At 33.6% G+C, this 16,227-nt stretch overlaps 1 protein-coding gene and 1 pseudogene across 1 annotated transcript; one reads left to right on the top strand and one right to left on the bottom strand.

Annotated features, from left to right (window-relative positions):
* Nucleotides 1–776: 776 nt before the first annotated feature.
* On the top strand, nucleotides 777–4,595 carry LOC120188591 (annotated as a pseudogene).
* Nucleotides 4,596–13,208: 8,613 nt separating this feature from the next.
* On the bottom strand, nucleotides 13,209–14,443 carry LOC120188582 (ervatamin-B-like). Its single transcript, XM_039191976.1, has 2 exons — nucleotides 14,011–14,443; nucleotides 13,209–13,919 (listed from the first exon to the last, which is right to left on the bottom strand). The coding sequence occupies exons 1-2, from the start codon at nucleotides 14,393–14,395 to the stop codon at nucleotides 13,327–13,329; spliced, it is 978 nt and encodes a 325-aa protein (XP_039047907.1). The 5' UTR covers nucleotides 14,396–14,443; the 3' UTR covers nucleotides 13,209–13,326.
* Between the last annotated feature and the right edge of the window lie 1,784 nt (nucleotides 14,444–16,227).

Here is a 16,227-nt window from a genome sequence, read left to right as displayed (position 1 = left end):
AATCTAATAATCATGCATTAAATAAATAAACTAATTATTACTAATATTTTAAATTAAATTAAAATATTACCGTATCAGCAAAGTGTCGAGATATTTAATTCTTAATCTAATAATCATGCATTAAATAAATCAACTAAATATTACTAATAATTTAAATTAAATTAAAACGTTAAAATATTATCGTATCAACAAAGTTTAGAGATATATGATTTACATCCGTGTAAAAAAAATTATATTAGTAAAATATTAAATAAAGTAAATACATAATAGTAAAAATATTATAAAATATACCTTAAAAAGATAGAGTATTTGAGAGAAATTTAGAGAATTTGAGAGAATTTGATGTGATAAAAGTGATTGAGGATAGATGAGGACGTGAATTTAGGGTATAGTGCACCCCCTGCATCGCGTTATACCCCACGTGTCAGATATCCAGATATAACGCGGATCAGAGGGCGTGTTATACCCACGTGGTGTCAAATCACCGTATATCGCAGGACAGGAGGCGCGATATACTTACGTGATGTCAAATCAGCGTATAGCGCAATTCAAAAAGTACGCTTTACTGCTACGAGTGTTAGATAAAAAAATATAATCTAATCGATGTTAGATCAATAAATATACCGATCATATGTGATTTATTGAGAAAATTGCCTAATCTCTCGAGTCTCCTTCCTCAATTACTCGAATTTTAACAAATTCCAAAATAAAAGAAACACCTTACTGTCTTAAAAACCAACCGGACAAGGACGTGTGTTTGGTTTGGTATGCTTCTCTTTCTTACAGATCACAACCCAAGCCAAAAACCATTGGAAAGTTGAAGAGCAATGGTGGCTGGTAAGGTAAGGTTAGCAATGGGTTTGCAGAAATCAACCTCGAACCCAAGGCATGAAACTTCATCGAAACCGCCAGGTAACAAAACCACCAGCACTTCCCAAAAAGCCGGTTTCTCACTTTCGTTCGGTGTTTATTTCCCTCGATCCTCCGCCCAAGTCCAGCCTCGTCCACCCGATGTCACCGAGCTCCTCCGCTTGGTCGAAGAGTTGAGGGAACGAGAGTCCAGGCTCAAAACCGAGCTTCTCGAACACAAGCTTTTGAAAGAATCGGCGGCAGAGGTGGAGAGGTTGAGGAAAGGAAACGAGGTGTTGAGAACGGAGGTGGAGCTGACAAAGGGAAAGATTGAAGAAGGAAGGGGGGAGAGGGAGAAGAAAGTGATGGAGATGGAGGAAGTGATAGCGGAGTTGAAGAAAACGGTGTCGTCTCTCTCTGATCGTAATAGTAAGGTGGAGCAGTTTCAAGGGACGGTGGAAGTTGGTGCCAAGTCTACTCTGATTAAGAATTTGAAGAGAAATAATCATATCGGTAAATGTACGAACGCTGTCGTTTTTAGTTGTTTGAACAATGACAAAGCTGTGAGCATGGAGTTCAACAGAGAGGAACTCGAATCAGAGAGACGCGGACACTCGGCGTCTATCTCGGACGAACTCGTTGAGTTGACAAGTGTCTACATCAGATCTCGTCTTCCTAGAGTTTCGAAACCACCGCCGAAACCTTCGTCGTCGTCGTCGTCATCGCCGTCAACCTCATCCAATGATTCTACAGAGAAGCAAACCTCCCCGCCACCACCACCTACGCCGCCTCCCCCGGCACAAGTGGTAGCAGTCAAGGAAATTGCACCTCCTCCACCTCCGCCTCCGCCTATAAAGGTTATTGCGCCGCCACCTCCACCGCAGCCTCGGAAGGGAATGAGGGCAATTTTTACGAAAGTGAGGAGAGTACCGGAGGTTGTAGAGTTCTATCAATCGCTTCTGCGTAAGGACTCGAAAAGAGACGCCGGTGGCTGTACCGTCCCGAGGCAACACCGGCATCCGCCATTTCAAGGGATATGATCGGGGAGATCGAGAACCGGTCTGCTTACTTACTGGCGGTGAGTTTCGAGTTTTAGTATTTGTTAAATATTTACGACAGTGCCACTGTGACAGCTTCTTTCTTTTTCTCAGTGACAACTGACTAGGCGTTGAGGACTTGATTGCTTATTTCTTGTAGATAAGACAGCATTTACATCCGATGTGGGACAATTAAAAACTAGTTTGAATTTCAAATATTAACGTACATATTTGCCAGATTTGCCCTTACTTCATGTGGAATTTTAAAATCTTGTTATTATTGTTTTTAATGATAAATTGTGTAACAGATAAAGAAGGATGTGGAAACGCAAGGAGATTTCGTAAGGTTTTTGATAAAAGAAGTTGAGAATGCTGCATTTACAGATATTGAAGATGCTGTTCCTTTCGTTAAATGGCTGGACGATGAGCTCTCCTATTTGGTACATTTATTATCCATATTTGATGAGCATACTCGTTCCGGACCTATATCCCACACTTGAATCCATCATTTGATTTTAGGTGGACGAAAGGGCGGTACTAAAACATTTCGCTTGGCCGGAGCAGAAGGCTGACGCGTTGCGCGAGGCCGCTTTCGGGTATTGCGACATCAAGAAACTAGAATCCGAGGCATCCTCGTTTCATGATGATCCCCGGCAACCCTGCGCCCGGGCTCTCAAGAAGTTGCAGACTTTACATGAGAAGTATATTAACTCTTTGTATGTTGTAAATTTTGTTATGAATTTGATGGTATCCTGTTGTTAATTTTGACAATGGCTGCAGGCTAGAGCATGCCGTTTACAAACTCTCCCGAATGAGAGAATCAGCTGCCAACAAATTCAAAGGATTCCATATCCCTATGGATTGGATGCTTGAAACCGGAATTGTTTGTCAGGTAATTTTAGTTATTGATGTTGGAGATATAATGGTACTACTACAAAATAAACTGACAGGAAAATAACTGATGTAATTCTCGAAATAGATGTTAATCTTGAGATTAATACGATCTTCATGATTTTGAGATTTCTAATTATAGAATATCGGCATCTCTTTTGATTAATCTTTAGGGTAAACTGCATGTTTAGTACTTAACTATCAATTTTATTTGATTTTGATCATGTAATTATTTTGTTTTTTCAAAATCACTCTTAATGTTATATTTTGGCCACTCACCATTAAAAAAAAGTTAATAGAACTATTGATGTAACATTATGCTATGGTAACCCATCAACATCGCTGTTAAAATTTTAACGGTGGGCAGTAGGGGATCCAAAAATTTAAAAATAGAGCCTAAAATTTTAATTTTATTTTTCTAAAAATAATGGGTATGTAAATTTTTCCGTAACATATTAACCTAAATTTAATATTTTTTCCAAAATAATAGGGATCCAATTGACCCTTATGGGGCTTAGTGCATCCGCATGTGGGTGATTAAAATGAAATCAAAACATAATATTGAGTATGATTTTTAAAAATAAATAATTGGATGACCAAAATAGTACAAAAATGATAATTGAAATACTAAACTTGTAGTTTACCCTAATCTTGAGGCTTTTGGATCTGGGGAAAGCAAAATATATAATTTGGGCACACTTTACCATGTACATGATTATATTTTTAGTAGTATTTGGTAGGTGACAAAAGGTCGGTTAGGTTTTTACTCTACATTTTCAATGCGGAAAGGTGCATGGCTACACGTGAACTCAAAACACATTTGCTTGTTTGCTTCTCTGTGGAATTCATAATAGGATTGGATTCTCAATCTTGTCACTCATTATGTATTTTATAATAATTGTGGACCGGTGAAGGTGATGAATTTACATTTTATAACCTATAAATGTGCAAATAAATTGATGCAGATGAAGCTAGCGTCGGTGAAATTAGCTATGAAATACATGAGACGAGTTTCTGCAGAGCTTGAAGCAGTTGTGGGTGTACCCGAAGAAAAGGATCTGATCGTTCAAGGTGCTAGGTTTGCATTCCGTGTGCATCAGGTTCATTATCATTCTCATTCGTTTTTAATCAAATGCCATAACATCAAATTACTCTGTAATGTTTTCATAAATGATCACTTTGTCTCCTATTCTATATTTTGGTGTATATTAGTTCTTAACGTTTTAACTTTCAGTCAAAATAGACTCTGATGGATGGAAACCATTGATTGAATAACGAGATATTTTCACCTATGTTCAAGTATTAATGTGATGCATGTCATCTCATTACTTTAGGTGACGTTGCACATACTACGCCATCAATTGAGCTCACGTATAAATATCACGTTAACACTTTGAGTGATGAGACATCAATTCAACACATTGTTAGTCAATTAACGATTTTCATTTAACAGAGCATGTTTTTACTAAAATTTGAAACGTTGGGCGTTAAAATGTTTAGAAAAATATAAAACAAAATGATCATCTATACAAACATTGGATAGTAATTTTATCATTATTCTAAACAAGTTTCTTTCATGTTCTCCTTCCCGATAACACATTTGTTTATCCTTGTTAGTTCGCCGGAGGATTCGACAAGGAGACAATGAAGGCATTCAAAGAGCTGAGAGACAAAGCCAGATCGTGCCATGTTCAATACCAAAACCAATAATAAAATTAATCTCTGATAGCAGACTCAGCTTCAGAATCCCAGTTTTCGTTGTAAATAGAGGGGGGAAAATAATGCATGTTCGTGTATACAATGCCAGCTGCTATATTGATAAACCGATTGAATTCATTCAAGTCCATTAACTGTTGTGAAATGTCACCGTTGAAGAACTTTGTTAAATCACGATAAAGATGTCGAATTTACTGAAACACCTAACCGGCTTTAAAGTCATTGTGGGATAATAATGATGTTAAGTGTAGCCAACAACTTTGCCTTTTCAAGGAAACTTTGAAAGATTTGGTGTGCCAGCAGATTTTTTAACCAAGTGTTACACTAATGTTTTAGCATGTCCAAGTGATTATAAACAGAAATCGGATTGGATTTCTGGTGGGGGTCTTAAAGCTATAATTGAAACTTAAAATGAATCTAAACATAAATTCTTTTGGTTAAGGCTAGACGCTTACTGGGGTAAATCATTTGAGTTGGTTGGATATCATATTAAGGATGATAAAAAGGTTAGATTGGATCATATTTTTGTTTAACTCGATTCGAGAAAAGTACTCCCTCCATTAAAAATCTGACCCAAACCGGGTTGGGGGAAATACAACGCAACCCGAAATATAATTTGCTTTTGGGGTAAAATTCACACCTAATCCGGTACAAAATATATATAGTGTTTATTTTTATTCGATAAAATAAAGATTTAATTGAAAAATATAAAGAGATATTATAACATTTATCCTTAAATATATAAGATATATTTACCTTATTATCTCAAGTCGGATATTTTTCATCATATCTTGAACTCGACCATCCTTATCCTCTAAAAAACTCGAATCCGAACCTATTTCTTTATAAAATTAATCTTATAAAATTAGTTCAAATTGAAACTCATCGAAGTGGTTCTGTGCCCATACCTAGTTACACCAGCTAATCTCTTAGACATGAGTAATACATAAATTGGGTTTCAAAACCAAACCCAAAGTAATACAGGCCGGGGATAAAGTCTGATAACATATGAATGGGCCTCACGCGTACAGATCTCTGGAATGAGGGCATGTAGGGATGCTATTTCTTCCAATTCAATTCCTGCATTTAGTAGAGGTATGTGTGTTGGATGTATATGCATTGGCTATTCAGCTTTTGTTCAATGAGATTGAACGATTTTGGATTTTATTTTGTTTCATTTCGGTGTTGTTTATATTCATGAGACCAACAATAGCAACTAAATTGTACGTTTATAACTTGTATGATATAAATAGTTTACATTTCGAAAATGTTGGGGACCAGATGAGAACATCCATGTAAAATAAACTGGTTACAAGTTCAATTATACATTTAGGATGATTACAAGATAGTATATGTTCACAATCTTTTTTAATCATTGACAACGCATACACACCTTATGCAGACACATACATTTGAACCAGGACCTCTTAGGAGAACAACATACTCTTTTTAACAACTAAGACCACTTGATAAGTTCAACAAATAACTCTACTGAAAAATATTTATCGGCGCAAGATTCATCCGCCTATAATATTGGTGCAACAATTAAAATTATAATTGGAGTGTGTGTTCTTTTTGTATATTTTTTTGTCCTCTTGATTTCAAGACTCCGTCCTGACTAATCCTGATCGACCCGCGTCACACGCCTGATTTTGGTGGATGAGTCTCCCAAAGAGGATTTTCTACACACACAAATACTCAAACTCGAGACCTACTTATACTAATTGCCACTTGAACTAACAGGAAATGAGAAGATATTTACTAAAAAAAATAATGAGTTAATCTCAACTATTTATTTTAACTCATTCAACGGTCCTAAATCTATATAAAACTAAAAAAAAAATTACATTATGTAGGTGGAAACTAATAACACCCAACCCGCCCGGGAGTGAGATGCTACAATAACGATACCTCAATTGACTCTATTCATGATTTATGAAATAGAGAATAGAATGTAAGAGTAATAAAGAACAGTAAAATTTCAAGAAAACATGGAGCTCCATTTAATCAAAAGATTTAACAAGATATAATATTAACATGCCTCGGCATTTTGTATCTCAAAAATACAAAAACCCAACTGCCACAACTAAATGTACATGAATACATAGCCCAACAAAAGAATCTAGAACTATACTCTAAGCAGCAAGGTTGGGATTCTCCGATGATGGCGCTCCAAGCTAATGCCTGCATCTAGTTACCTGAGATGGGAACAAACAAAGAGTGAGCTACTAAAGTCCAGTAATATACAATTGTTCACTTCGATCATAAGATATATAAATTCGGTAACTAAATATAATAACCAATTAATACCAAATAAAACATTTCTCATAATTTTGTTGTCATTCCCATCAAGATTCATATGATTAGGTGCTCTCGTGCGAGCCACTCTAATTCATTGTGGTTCTCGTGCGAGTCTCTCTAATTTATCGGGACTTCCATGTGAGTCACCTAGAATAATATGATTAGGTGCTTCTATACGAGTTACTCTAATTCATTGTGGTTCTCGTGCGAGTCACCCGGAATAATATGATTAAGTTCTCTCGTGCGAGTCTCTCTAATTTATCTGGACTTCCATGTGAGTCACCCGGAATAATTTGATTAGGTGCTTCCATGCGAGTCATTCTAATCCCTCGGGACTCCCGTGCGAGTCACCCGGAATAATATGATTAGATGCTTCCGTGCTAGTCACTCTAATCCCAACATTGAATGTAATTTATCCCTTACTTACATCAATTAAATTAGTCACATATTTTTTAATAATAAACTCATAGCTGACTTACGTAAAAAAATCTGGTTTCCAACCTAAAATCAGATTTCCAACCTAAAAATAAGGTTTTGAAGAACATTACAGTTCTTTTAAAAGAACCAATTATACCGAGTATCTGGAATTCATCAAATACTTGCCACTACTAGGATATAAAAAATACGAAAGTAAATCCATTACAACTTTAATCACCACTTACACCTATGTCAACAATCATTTATATCCTATGGAACATAAAGAATAATAGTACATCACCTTGAAAAATGATAAAATATCCTCTTTTTCCTTACTCTCGAACCTCGCTATTGCCTTTGTTTTGGGATTGATCTTCAGTACCCTTTTCTAAAATTGGAATTATTAGCTAAAATGAACAAATGAATCGTACCGACAATTATGCAAAGACAAATAATCTTTCATCTCTACACCTTGTTCATACTCATAACCTAATACTTCCTTACACTCTTCCATGAAACCAAATCATATACTCTCTTCAGATATGATCATCACCAAAGGAAATTTAAAAACCAACACCCTTTACTTTTTCTCCCCTAACTTCCGTCTTTTCTCAAAGCTTGACTTGTGAAATAAAACAAAACCAAAAGAAATGGGTAAGAAAAAGAAAAAAGAAAGTTAGGTCCCACTTATAGAATTCTCGTTCTTATTCCCATTTACTTGGAAAAAAAATTCTAACTTATTGGGCATTTTACCCTTCTAGTCCTTACGCTCCTTTAAAACTCTAACTTATCTATTGTACTTGGGTTCCCAAACTAGCTATAGTCTATGACTCATAAATAGCCCAAAAATTAATCTCTTCACTCAAATATTCGGGTTGATAATCAAAATCTTTGACTCGGTCTAATCTAGGCCATCACACTAACCCTATATTTATAGATTTAATTTTAAAGGAAGTCAATGATTTGTGTTATTTTTCTCGTTGAAAATTTTGGAGTGATTACAAGATATATATGTTCAAAAAAATTTAATTTATTGACACACATCTTACAAACCCATATGCTTGAATATAGGATCTCTAGGTAGAACAACATTCTCTTTACCACTGAGGTCACTTAATGGATTCTAATGATTCTATGTTATTTTTTTATACACAATGATTCTATGTTAGATTTGTGAAATCAAGATATTTTTTGATGAAATGTACATTGAATTTGCGTTCAAGAAGAAAATAATAAATAAATTTAAAATTTTAGGATCTAATGATCACCAATAATGGCGACCAATGGCGATCAACAGTGATCGATGATGGTGGTGGTGAGCACGGTTAACGAATGAGACTTTAATCATATTTATGGATTAAATTGATATTTTATCTAATTTTTAAGAGTTAAATTGATATATTATCTAAAGTTTAAAGGTTAAATTAATATGTTATCACAAGTTCAGAGGTTAAAGTAAAAATAACCCTTTTTACTCATAATTAACCCTATTACTAATATGTATTTTTTTTTTGACAAATTCTAAATCTAATTCTAATCTTACCTAGAGAAAGAGGAAAGGGTACTCTATGAGAAGTAAGAAGAGTGCTCCTAATAGATCTAAAAATTATGACCTAAAGAAAACATAATTAATGTGTTACATCATCAAATTAACATTTAACATTCGAATAATCAAAATGTTATAAATGGGTAAGTAAATAATTAAAAAATATAAATAAATAATATAAATAATAAATAAATTACGTATGAACCAGAAACTACATGAGTTTTAAGCTTTGATTGCCAAATTGTTGATGATCTTCAGAATATATATTATCTTGTAACTATGTTAGATTAAAAAATAAATCACTTTTCTAAACTCAGAGACAAAAGTTAAAATTTTAATAGTTTACTATATACATATATAGAACCAGGTTGATTTCAAAGGATAATACATGAATAGCTATTTGTGCCATTATCCCATAAAAATATATACGGAATTTCTTTTTATCTTGTTCATCATTTATTCACATCATTTATATTTATATATTTAGCATTTATATGCACGAACTAATTTCTTTCAATGATTAAAAAAATGATTATGATTTCCATAGATCTCGAGTTTGAGCATCAACGTTTGTAACAAAGGTGTTTGAGCGTTCATTATCAATGAATAAAAATATTTAGAACATATACTATTTTTTAATCACCTTATCTTAATAAAAAAAACATCTATATGTATTTTCTGAATAGAACATCTACACATTTAAAGAATGCTTAAAAATACGACGACATGTTAATCTAGTGAGATGAGGCATTAGATCCATTAAGTAAGGTAAGGAGTTCGAATCCTGGTGCTTGCGAATGTAGTAAACTGGCCTGGGAGGGTCGCATTTGCCTCTCCAGTACTCAATTTGGATTAGTCGATCAATAGATCAGATACCGATGGTTATACCAAAAAAAAGAATGCTTAAAATTGAATGTAAATAAGTGATTTACCCTACTATATACACATTATTATGTAGAAAATAATGCAATATGAGATCCAATACCATGAACTGATATAAAATGACAACTTTTGCTTCTGCTAACACAAATGAATGTTTTTATTAAAGAGACTTTACATTTCCAAGATAAATATCAAGACGTTAAAAGGCATTAGAATTACTCTTGGATTCTAACTGGATCGGTAAGTGGGTTTTAATCGTAGAATCGGACTCTTAAACTGTCCTGAACTGGATTAAGCGATTAACTCCATTTCCTTGAGACGTTGGTAGTGGTGGAATCAATTTGGCAAAACAAGGACTGTCCCGTCCAAATATGTTCAAAGAGTGGTGGGATTAGATGCAATAAGCAGTTTTCACCTCAAAACTAAGTTGTTGCAGGGAGCGTTTGGGGAGGGTACATGGATTTTTTTTTGGCAAGGTCCTGTTTCAATAAGGGAATTCGTTTTCCTGTTCTCTTTTCCAAGGCGGTGGTTGCTGTTTCCTAGTCTTTCTAGATTGGTTTACTTCCCTATGATTGTGGTTCGATGCTTGTGTCTTCCTACCGAGTTAGTAGAAGTGTTTTAGAATGCTGTTTTGTTTTGAAGGGGCCATATTACCGGTAGTGGTGTATGTCTCGTTATTGTTCTCGAAGTTTTGTATCTTGCTCTGAGTTAAAAGTATTATTTTCTTCCATATAAGTTTATAGAGGTTTTTAATGAGGCTCTTAACTATGGTTATTTTCTAATATATAAATCTTATTGTTGAGAAAATAATAATAATAATATCACTGACGAATTAATTGATCATAACACAAATGAAATTCTTAATTATGAATATTGGAACTTAAGACAATGTATCAAAATCAGATGCTCCAAGACAAATTTGACTATAAAAGGTATCAATCTTCACGTTCTATTGCATCTTTGAACGTTCAACTTTTGACAGTTTTTTTTGTTTTTGTTTTGGAATATTGATCTTTAGACAGTTGGCGCCATAGCATTGGTCCCGTAACCAATGATGTTATGTGTTGGATTATCTCGCGAAGGGCTGTTAATGAGCCGAGTGGAATATGAGTATTACTAAGCTCAATTCGATTCGAAAACTCTGAAATGAAACTCAACTCGAAAACTTTGAAATAGACTCGACTCGACTCGAAAACTCAAGATACTAAAATTTTCAAGCTCGACTTGAACTCGAAATCATGAACTGAAGCTCGTAAAAGCTCGAAAAGGCTTGAAAAGAAAAAAAATATTAAACTTAACTCGATTAAATCCTCAAACTTGAGCTCGAATATGAACATTAAATACATGAAAACCTTACAATATATTTTTTCTAAAAAAAATCAACACATAAATGTTAATATTATTAATAATTTATTTTTTAAAATAAAATTTTAATATATTATATTTTCGAGCTGCTCACGAACTTTTCGAGTTGAGTATCAAGTAGCTCATTTCGATTCTTTAAAAACTTGAGTCCATTCGAGTTGAATATTTATCGAATTTTAACTGAATCGATCTCCAGTAACTACAATCTATCTCGTCTCATTTACAACCTACTCGTCAGTCAATTCTCATATGTTTCATGAAAATAGTTGTAGAACATAAATAAAATTAGATGAATAGAAAAGTAAAAATATGGAAAACTATATTTTTCTTTTATTAGTATGTTTGGTAAAAAATACAAAATTTAAGAAAATATAATTTTTCTCTATTCATTGGTTGTTGTAGTAGAAAAAAAAAAGAAAAAAAAAATAAAGCTATGAAAAATACATGATTTTAAACCAATTTATTTTTTTTCTAAAATTTTTTCTTTTATTTTTGTTTTCAAATTGAAAGGATTTGATTTTATACATTGGTTTAATTTCTCACTACTTTTATTTTCTACGTACCACACTCAAAATCTTTTTTTTCCCTATTGTTTTCTCCTAATTCTATTCTTCCAATTTCTCAAACAACCAAACGAAACCTTAAATAATCCTACTTTCTTTTAATCAAATAATTTTTAGAGTAAACAAATGGTCCCCTAACTATATGATACTGTTTTGTTAAGTCCTTAACTATCAAAAGTTACAAAATGATCCCCAACTATAAGATGTTGCTTTATTGAGTCCCCCGACTATTAAAAGTTACAAAATCATTACCTGACTATTCATCATGTTCCAAACTCGTCATTTTTTATTAAAAATTAACGACAGTCTGAGCTGAATATTAATCTATTGTCTAAGATATGATAGTCGTTTGAGATTGTATGATCATATTTTATCATATCCCAGACCATAAATTAACATCTAGCTCAGACTATTGTCAATTTTTTAATAAAAAATGAAGAATTTAGAACATAATGAATAGTTAGGTGACCATTTTATAACTTTTAATAGTCGGATAATTTAACAAAGCAACATCCTATAGTTAGAAGATCATTTTGTAATTTTTAATAGTTGGAGGACTTGACAAAGTAACACCATATAGTCATGTGACCATTTATATACTTTACCCTAATTTTTATTCGGAGAAAGACATCATAGTCCATTTCACAATCGTGTAGATATGAGAATTTATCTTTTATATCACATTTTACTACATTCTAAAAAAATCAACTATATACTATACAATAGACTAATATTTTCACGAAAAGTATTATACTTTTCGTTATTTTATAGGGATTTTACTTTAAGAGGCTTTTTTTTTGTAAATTAAAGTTTAGGTCAGAGGTGACTCCTCGGTTTAGAGCTAAGGCCTATTAAAAGTGACGGTGGTAGGATTAAAATATAGATTTACAAACTTAAATTCATTAATCTCAACCACTTGTGTCAACCCTCATTGACTACTTTAAGATCACTCTTAACATATAATAAATCACTTTCGCATGATTAAATAATTAACAATCAATATAGTTGGATGTATTTATATATCTACTTTCTATGTATTATATCTCGTCCTACCAATGAATGATCATGTGATTATTATGTATTTGAATATATAACATAATTCATCTAGGACAGAATTTTTTTTCCCTCTTCTTTTTCTTTCTTGAACTCTCTTTGACTCATTACTCTCAAAATTATATATATCTTTTAATCTGAATATTTATTACTTATTCTCTATCTATATTAAAAAGGATAAACTACTAATTTACGATGTAATCATGTTATTTTTTATCCCGAAGAACCACACTATCGATTATACATCAACAAAAATAATTTATACAATGACAAAATGAAATCAATGAATAATTAAAGAAATGAAAGGAACACCATTTGCACCAATGTTGTGTGGTCAGATAACGCGATGTAGTGACTGCAAATCATTTGAAGAAGATGCCAAATAATCTATCACTTCCCCCTGGTAAAACATTGGTCAGAGACCTCTTTCATGCATTTGCTTCTTTTTAGATGCTAAGTTAATTAAGGTTATTCTACTCATTTTCATGGATACCAAAAGAAATGCATGAAAACTTCTATACGGTATTTATATAGACTGGCCACCATAACACCATTTTATTTGTTTTAATGGAAAGCTAATTGACATTATAAACATTAAACAGTCATACAACAACGTTATTTTCATGCATATAGTACCGATTCATAGGGGAAATTGTGAGGCTACGTGTAACCCTTGAACGTGCTATACACATAAATACATACATATTCATGCAACTGGGTAGGAAGGTATCTTGGCGATGCCACAAAGCCCTTTCTTGGAATGAACATCTCTCTCGATCCTCATGTAACCATTTTCACCCCAAGATTTGCCCCACGAGTTCTTCACTAACCAGTACTTGATCCCAGCCTCACTTGTTCCATACCCGACAACGGTAACCGCATGGTTTAAACTGGTCCTGCATGGTCCTCTGTAAACACCTCCCGAGTAAAACTGAAATCCGTATCCACTGCAATCAAGGGCCACCGAGACCGGTTGCTGGCTCGCGGCCTTCAAGAGTGCTTCTTCGTTTTCACGAGGTACGTCCTCGTATCCATGGATCCGTGCTGCTCTGAATGTTTCCTTTCGACGACTGCAATTCCCATCTTTCGCAGTGTATCGATATTTCGATTCCTTGGCGAGTCCCTGGTTTTTAACAATGTATTTGAACGCATCATCCATATAACCACCATCGCAGCCTCGAGACTTTTTTGTCCTGGCGCAATCCACCAGTTGTTGCTCGGAGAGTGAGAATAAGTGACCCGTTTTGATCTTTACGATGCCTTCGACTGCCGCGATAGCTGAGAATGCCCAACAACTTCCTGTATAAACAGGCAAAACACATAGTTAAACAACAGATCATTGTTTCACCAAACACATTGTTAAACAAATAGAGCTAATTTCATCTCTTACCACAAGAAGCTTGGTTCTTAATCTCAGTGACAGCCCATTTCTTCCTCCAGTCAATGCTGTGGGGAACATTAGTCAGATTTTCATATCGAAACCTTTTAGTTTTAAGTGAATTTTCGCTTGGGGATAACTTGTATCCCGCGTAGTTCATGAGGAATTCTTCGTTAGTTAAGTCCGCAAATTCATTGAGGCTTAACATGTACGTTTGATTCTCCATGTTATTGAAGTTATGTATGAATTGCAGGTTGTTTTTGAATATCTGGAAACGCATAGTCTGCTCTTCCTGCATCGCATAGGATCGTCCATGCTGAACCATCCATTGCTGGTATTTCTCAGCAACGGTGGTTTCATCCATGGCAGATGCCAGAGCCCTACAGGAAATAAACATAAGAATAAAGAACTTTATTTGAGGGTGAAAGCCATTGCTCACTGGTCAAGCCTGAGTTGAAGTGAAGAACCAAAGCATATGAGCTCTCTATTTATAGCCTCAATTGGAATGGCAATCCTTCTTATTGGCCACAAAAGATATTTGTACTAATTATCTTCGCAACAAAATTTAATTTCATTTCATTTAAGTGGTAGATTATGATTGATAAGGAAAGGGTTTATCATACAACTTTTTTTTTTGAAAGGGGATTTTGTATAATAAACCGAAAAAATCATACAAAAAAAACATTTATAGGGCCTCATTAAAAATCTTCCCTAAACCTAATTGAAAGGAAAATAGTGCCCTAAACAATGAAAATAAAGATTCAAAGCCAACGGCTACAATACGACACAAGCTTGTCTACACAAAACATACAAACCAGCACAATACGCTATAATTAGGCAAATAACACTCTACCGAAAGAAGCTAACATCATATAGGATCCCAAATCCACTGGATAGGGTAAGCTCCAGCACTAGCAGCTCGACAATAAAATCTTCAGCCCCTAAATCATACTTCTGGCAGGCCACACAAACAGCCAAGAAATAGTACAGCCTGCACCAAGCAACAATTATCACCCCTGCAATTGCACCTTCAGAAACCAAGAGCAATCACTACGAGCCAAATAAACTCTAACACCCATAATCCGTATATGCGAACCAATACGAGTTACAGATGTCGCATCAGAAATTCAAAATATTTCTTTATTTAAACTGAATAAAATTTTGTTTTATTCAAACATCTATAGTTTCATAATTTTTCCAAAGTTTATACTTTGACTACTTAACTTTCAAAATTTACAAATTGATCACTAACCAAATCCATTTATGAATAAAAATTCTTTTTGAGAAAATTATTACTTAGGTCCTTAAACTTTTCCTAATTTTCTACTTTGACTATCAATTTTTTCAAAATTTACATTTTGGTCACTAACTGAAATTTTGGTTATTACATAAACATTGTGGAAACGATTTTTCTTAAAAAAACAAATTTAATTTTTAAAAAAATCTCGTCTCGATTAATTTGACGTCTCCTTTTAAAAATAAAAATAAAACATGGTTCGAGGAGTCGCCACCAATATTTGATTAGGGTGTGATTGGGCACCCAAAATATACTTGTCATTTTAATAAAAAATATTAATTTTGATTAAAACAACAATTTTGCGGTCTACATTACCAAAAATTTGAGTTCGAGAGTCGGTTATGCGTGGGGAAGGATTAGCCCCACAATGCCCTAAATCGGTACCAAGTCGATTAATTAGTTATCTTTGCAATGAAATTTACAAGTTCGGATTTAATTTAATTTAAGATCCCTTTAAATGATATTCTTTGAATTTTAGGACGAAACACAATAATATTTAATTATTTTCTATCGAGAAGAATCAACTTCTTATGCCTTCAAACAACCAATTCCTACTTCAATTGAAATAAACAAATATTATAATTTCATTCTAAAGCTCACTATTAATTCCACATTCAAATGCGTAAATATAAAATAAAATAAAATAAAATAATTTAAATTTTAGGCTCCTCTTTAAGCACATTCCTTGAATGTAAGTGCAAGGTAGTATTAATATGAAGTAAGTATAAGGTAGTATTTGTTCAAATATAACTTTCAACTATTTGATATTGAACGCTCATGCCTTGGCATTCCTGATTCTCGAACCCAAAACCTCAAGTAATAATAGTGATTCCTTAACCATCGAAATCAATTGCTTCGTAATTTGATAAGTTAAATAAATATGATCCCTTGACAGTAAATATAACTCTGATAGAGTACGTGGACTTATAAGA

This window comes from Hibiscus syriacus, unplaced genomic scaffold (assembly GCF_006381635.1).
Source record: "Hibiscus syriacus cultivar Baekdansim isolate YM2019G1 unplaced genomic scaffold, ASM638163v2 tig00004072_pilon, whole genome shotgun sequence".
Lineage (NCBI taxonomy): Eukaryota > Viridiplantae > Streptophyta > Magnoliopsida > Malvales > Malvaceae > Hibiscus > Hibiscus syriacus.
This window is presented reverse-complemented; position numbering and strand designations above follow the sequence as displayed.

Coding starts and splice junctions, on each gene's coding strand:
- LOC120188582 (XM_039191976.1), bottom strand. CDS start 14,395: ATGTTTATTTCCTGTAGGGCTCTGGCATCTGCCATGGATGAAACCACC. Junction 13,920..14,010: donor TAAGAACCAAGCTTCTTGTG/GTAAGAGATGAA, acceptor CTGTTTATACAG/GAAGTTGTTGGGCATTCTCA.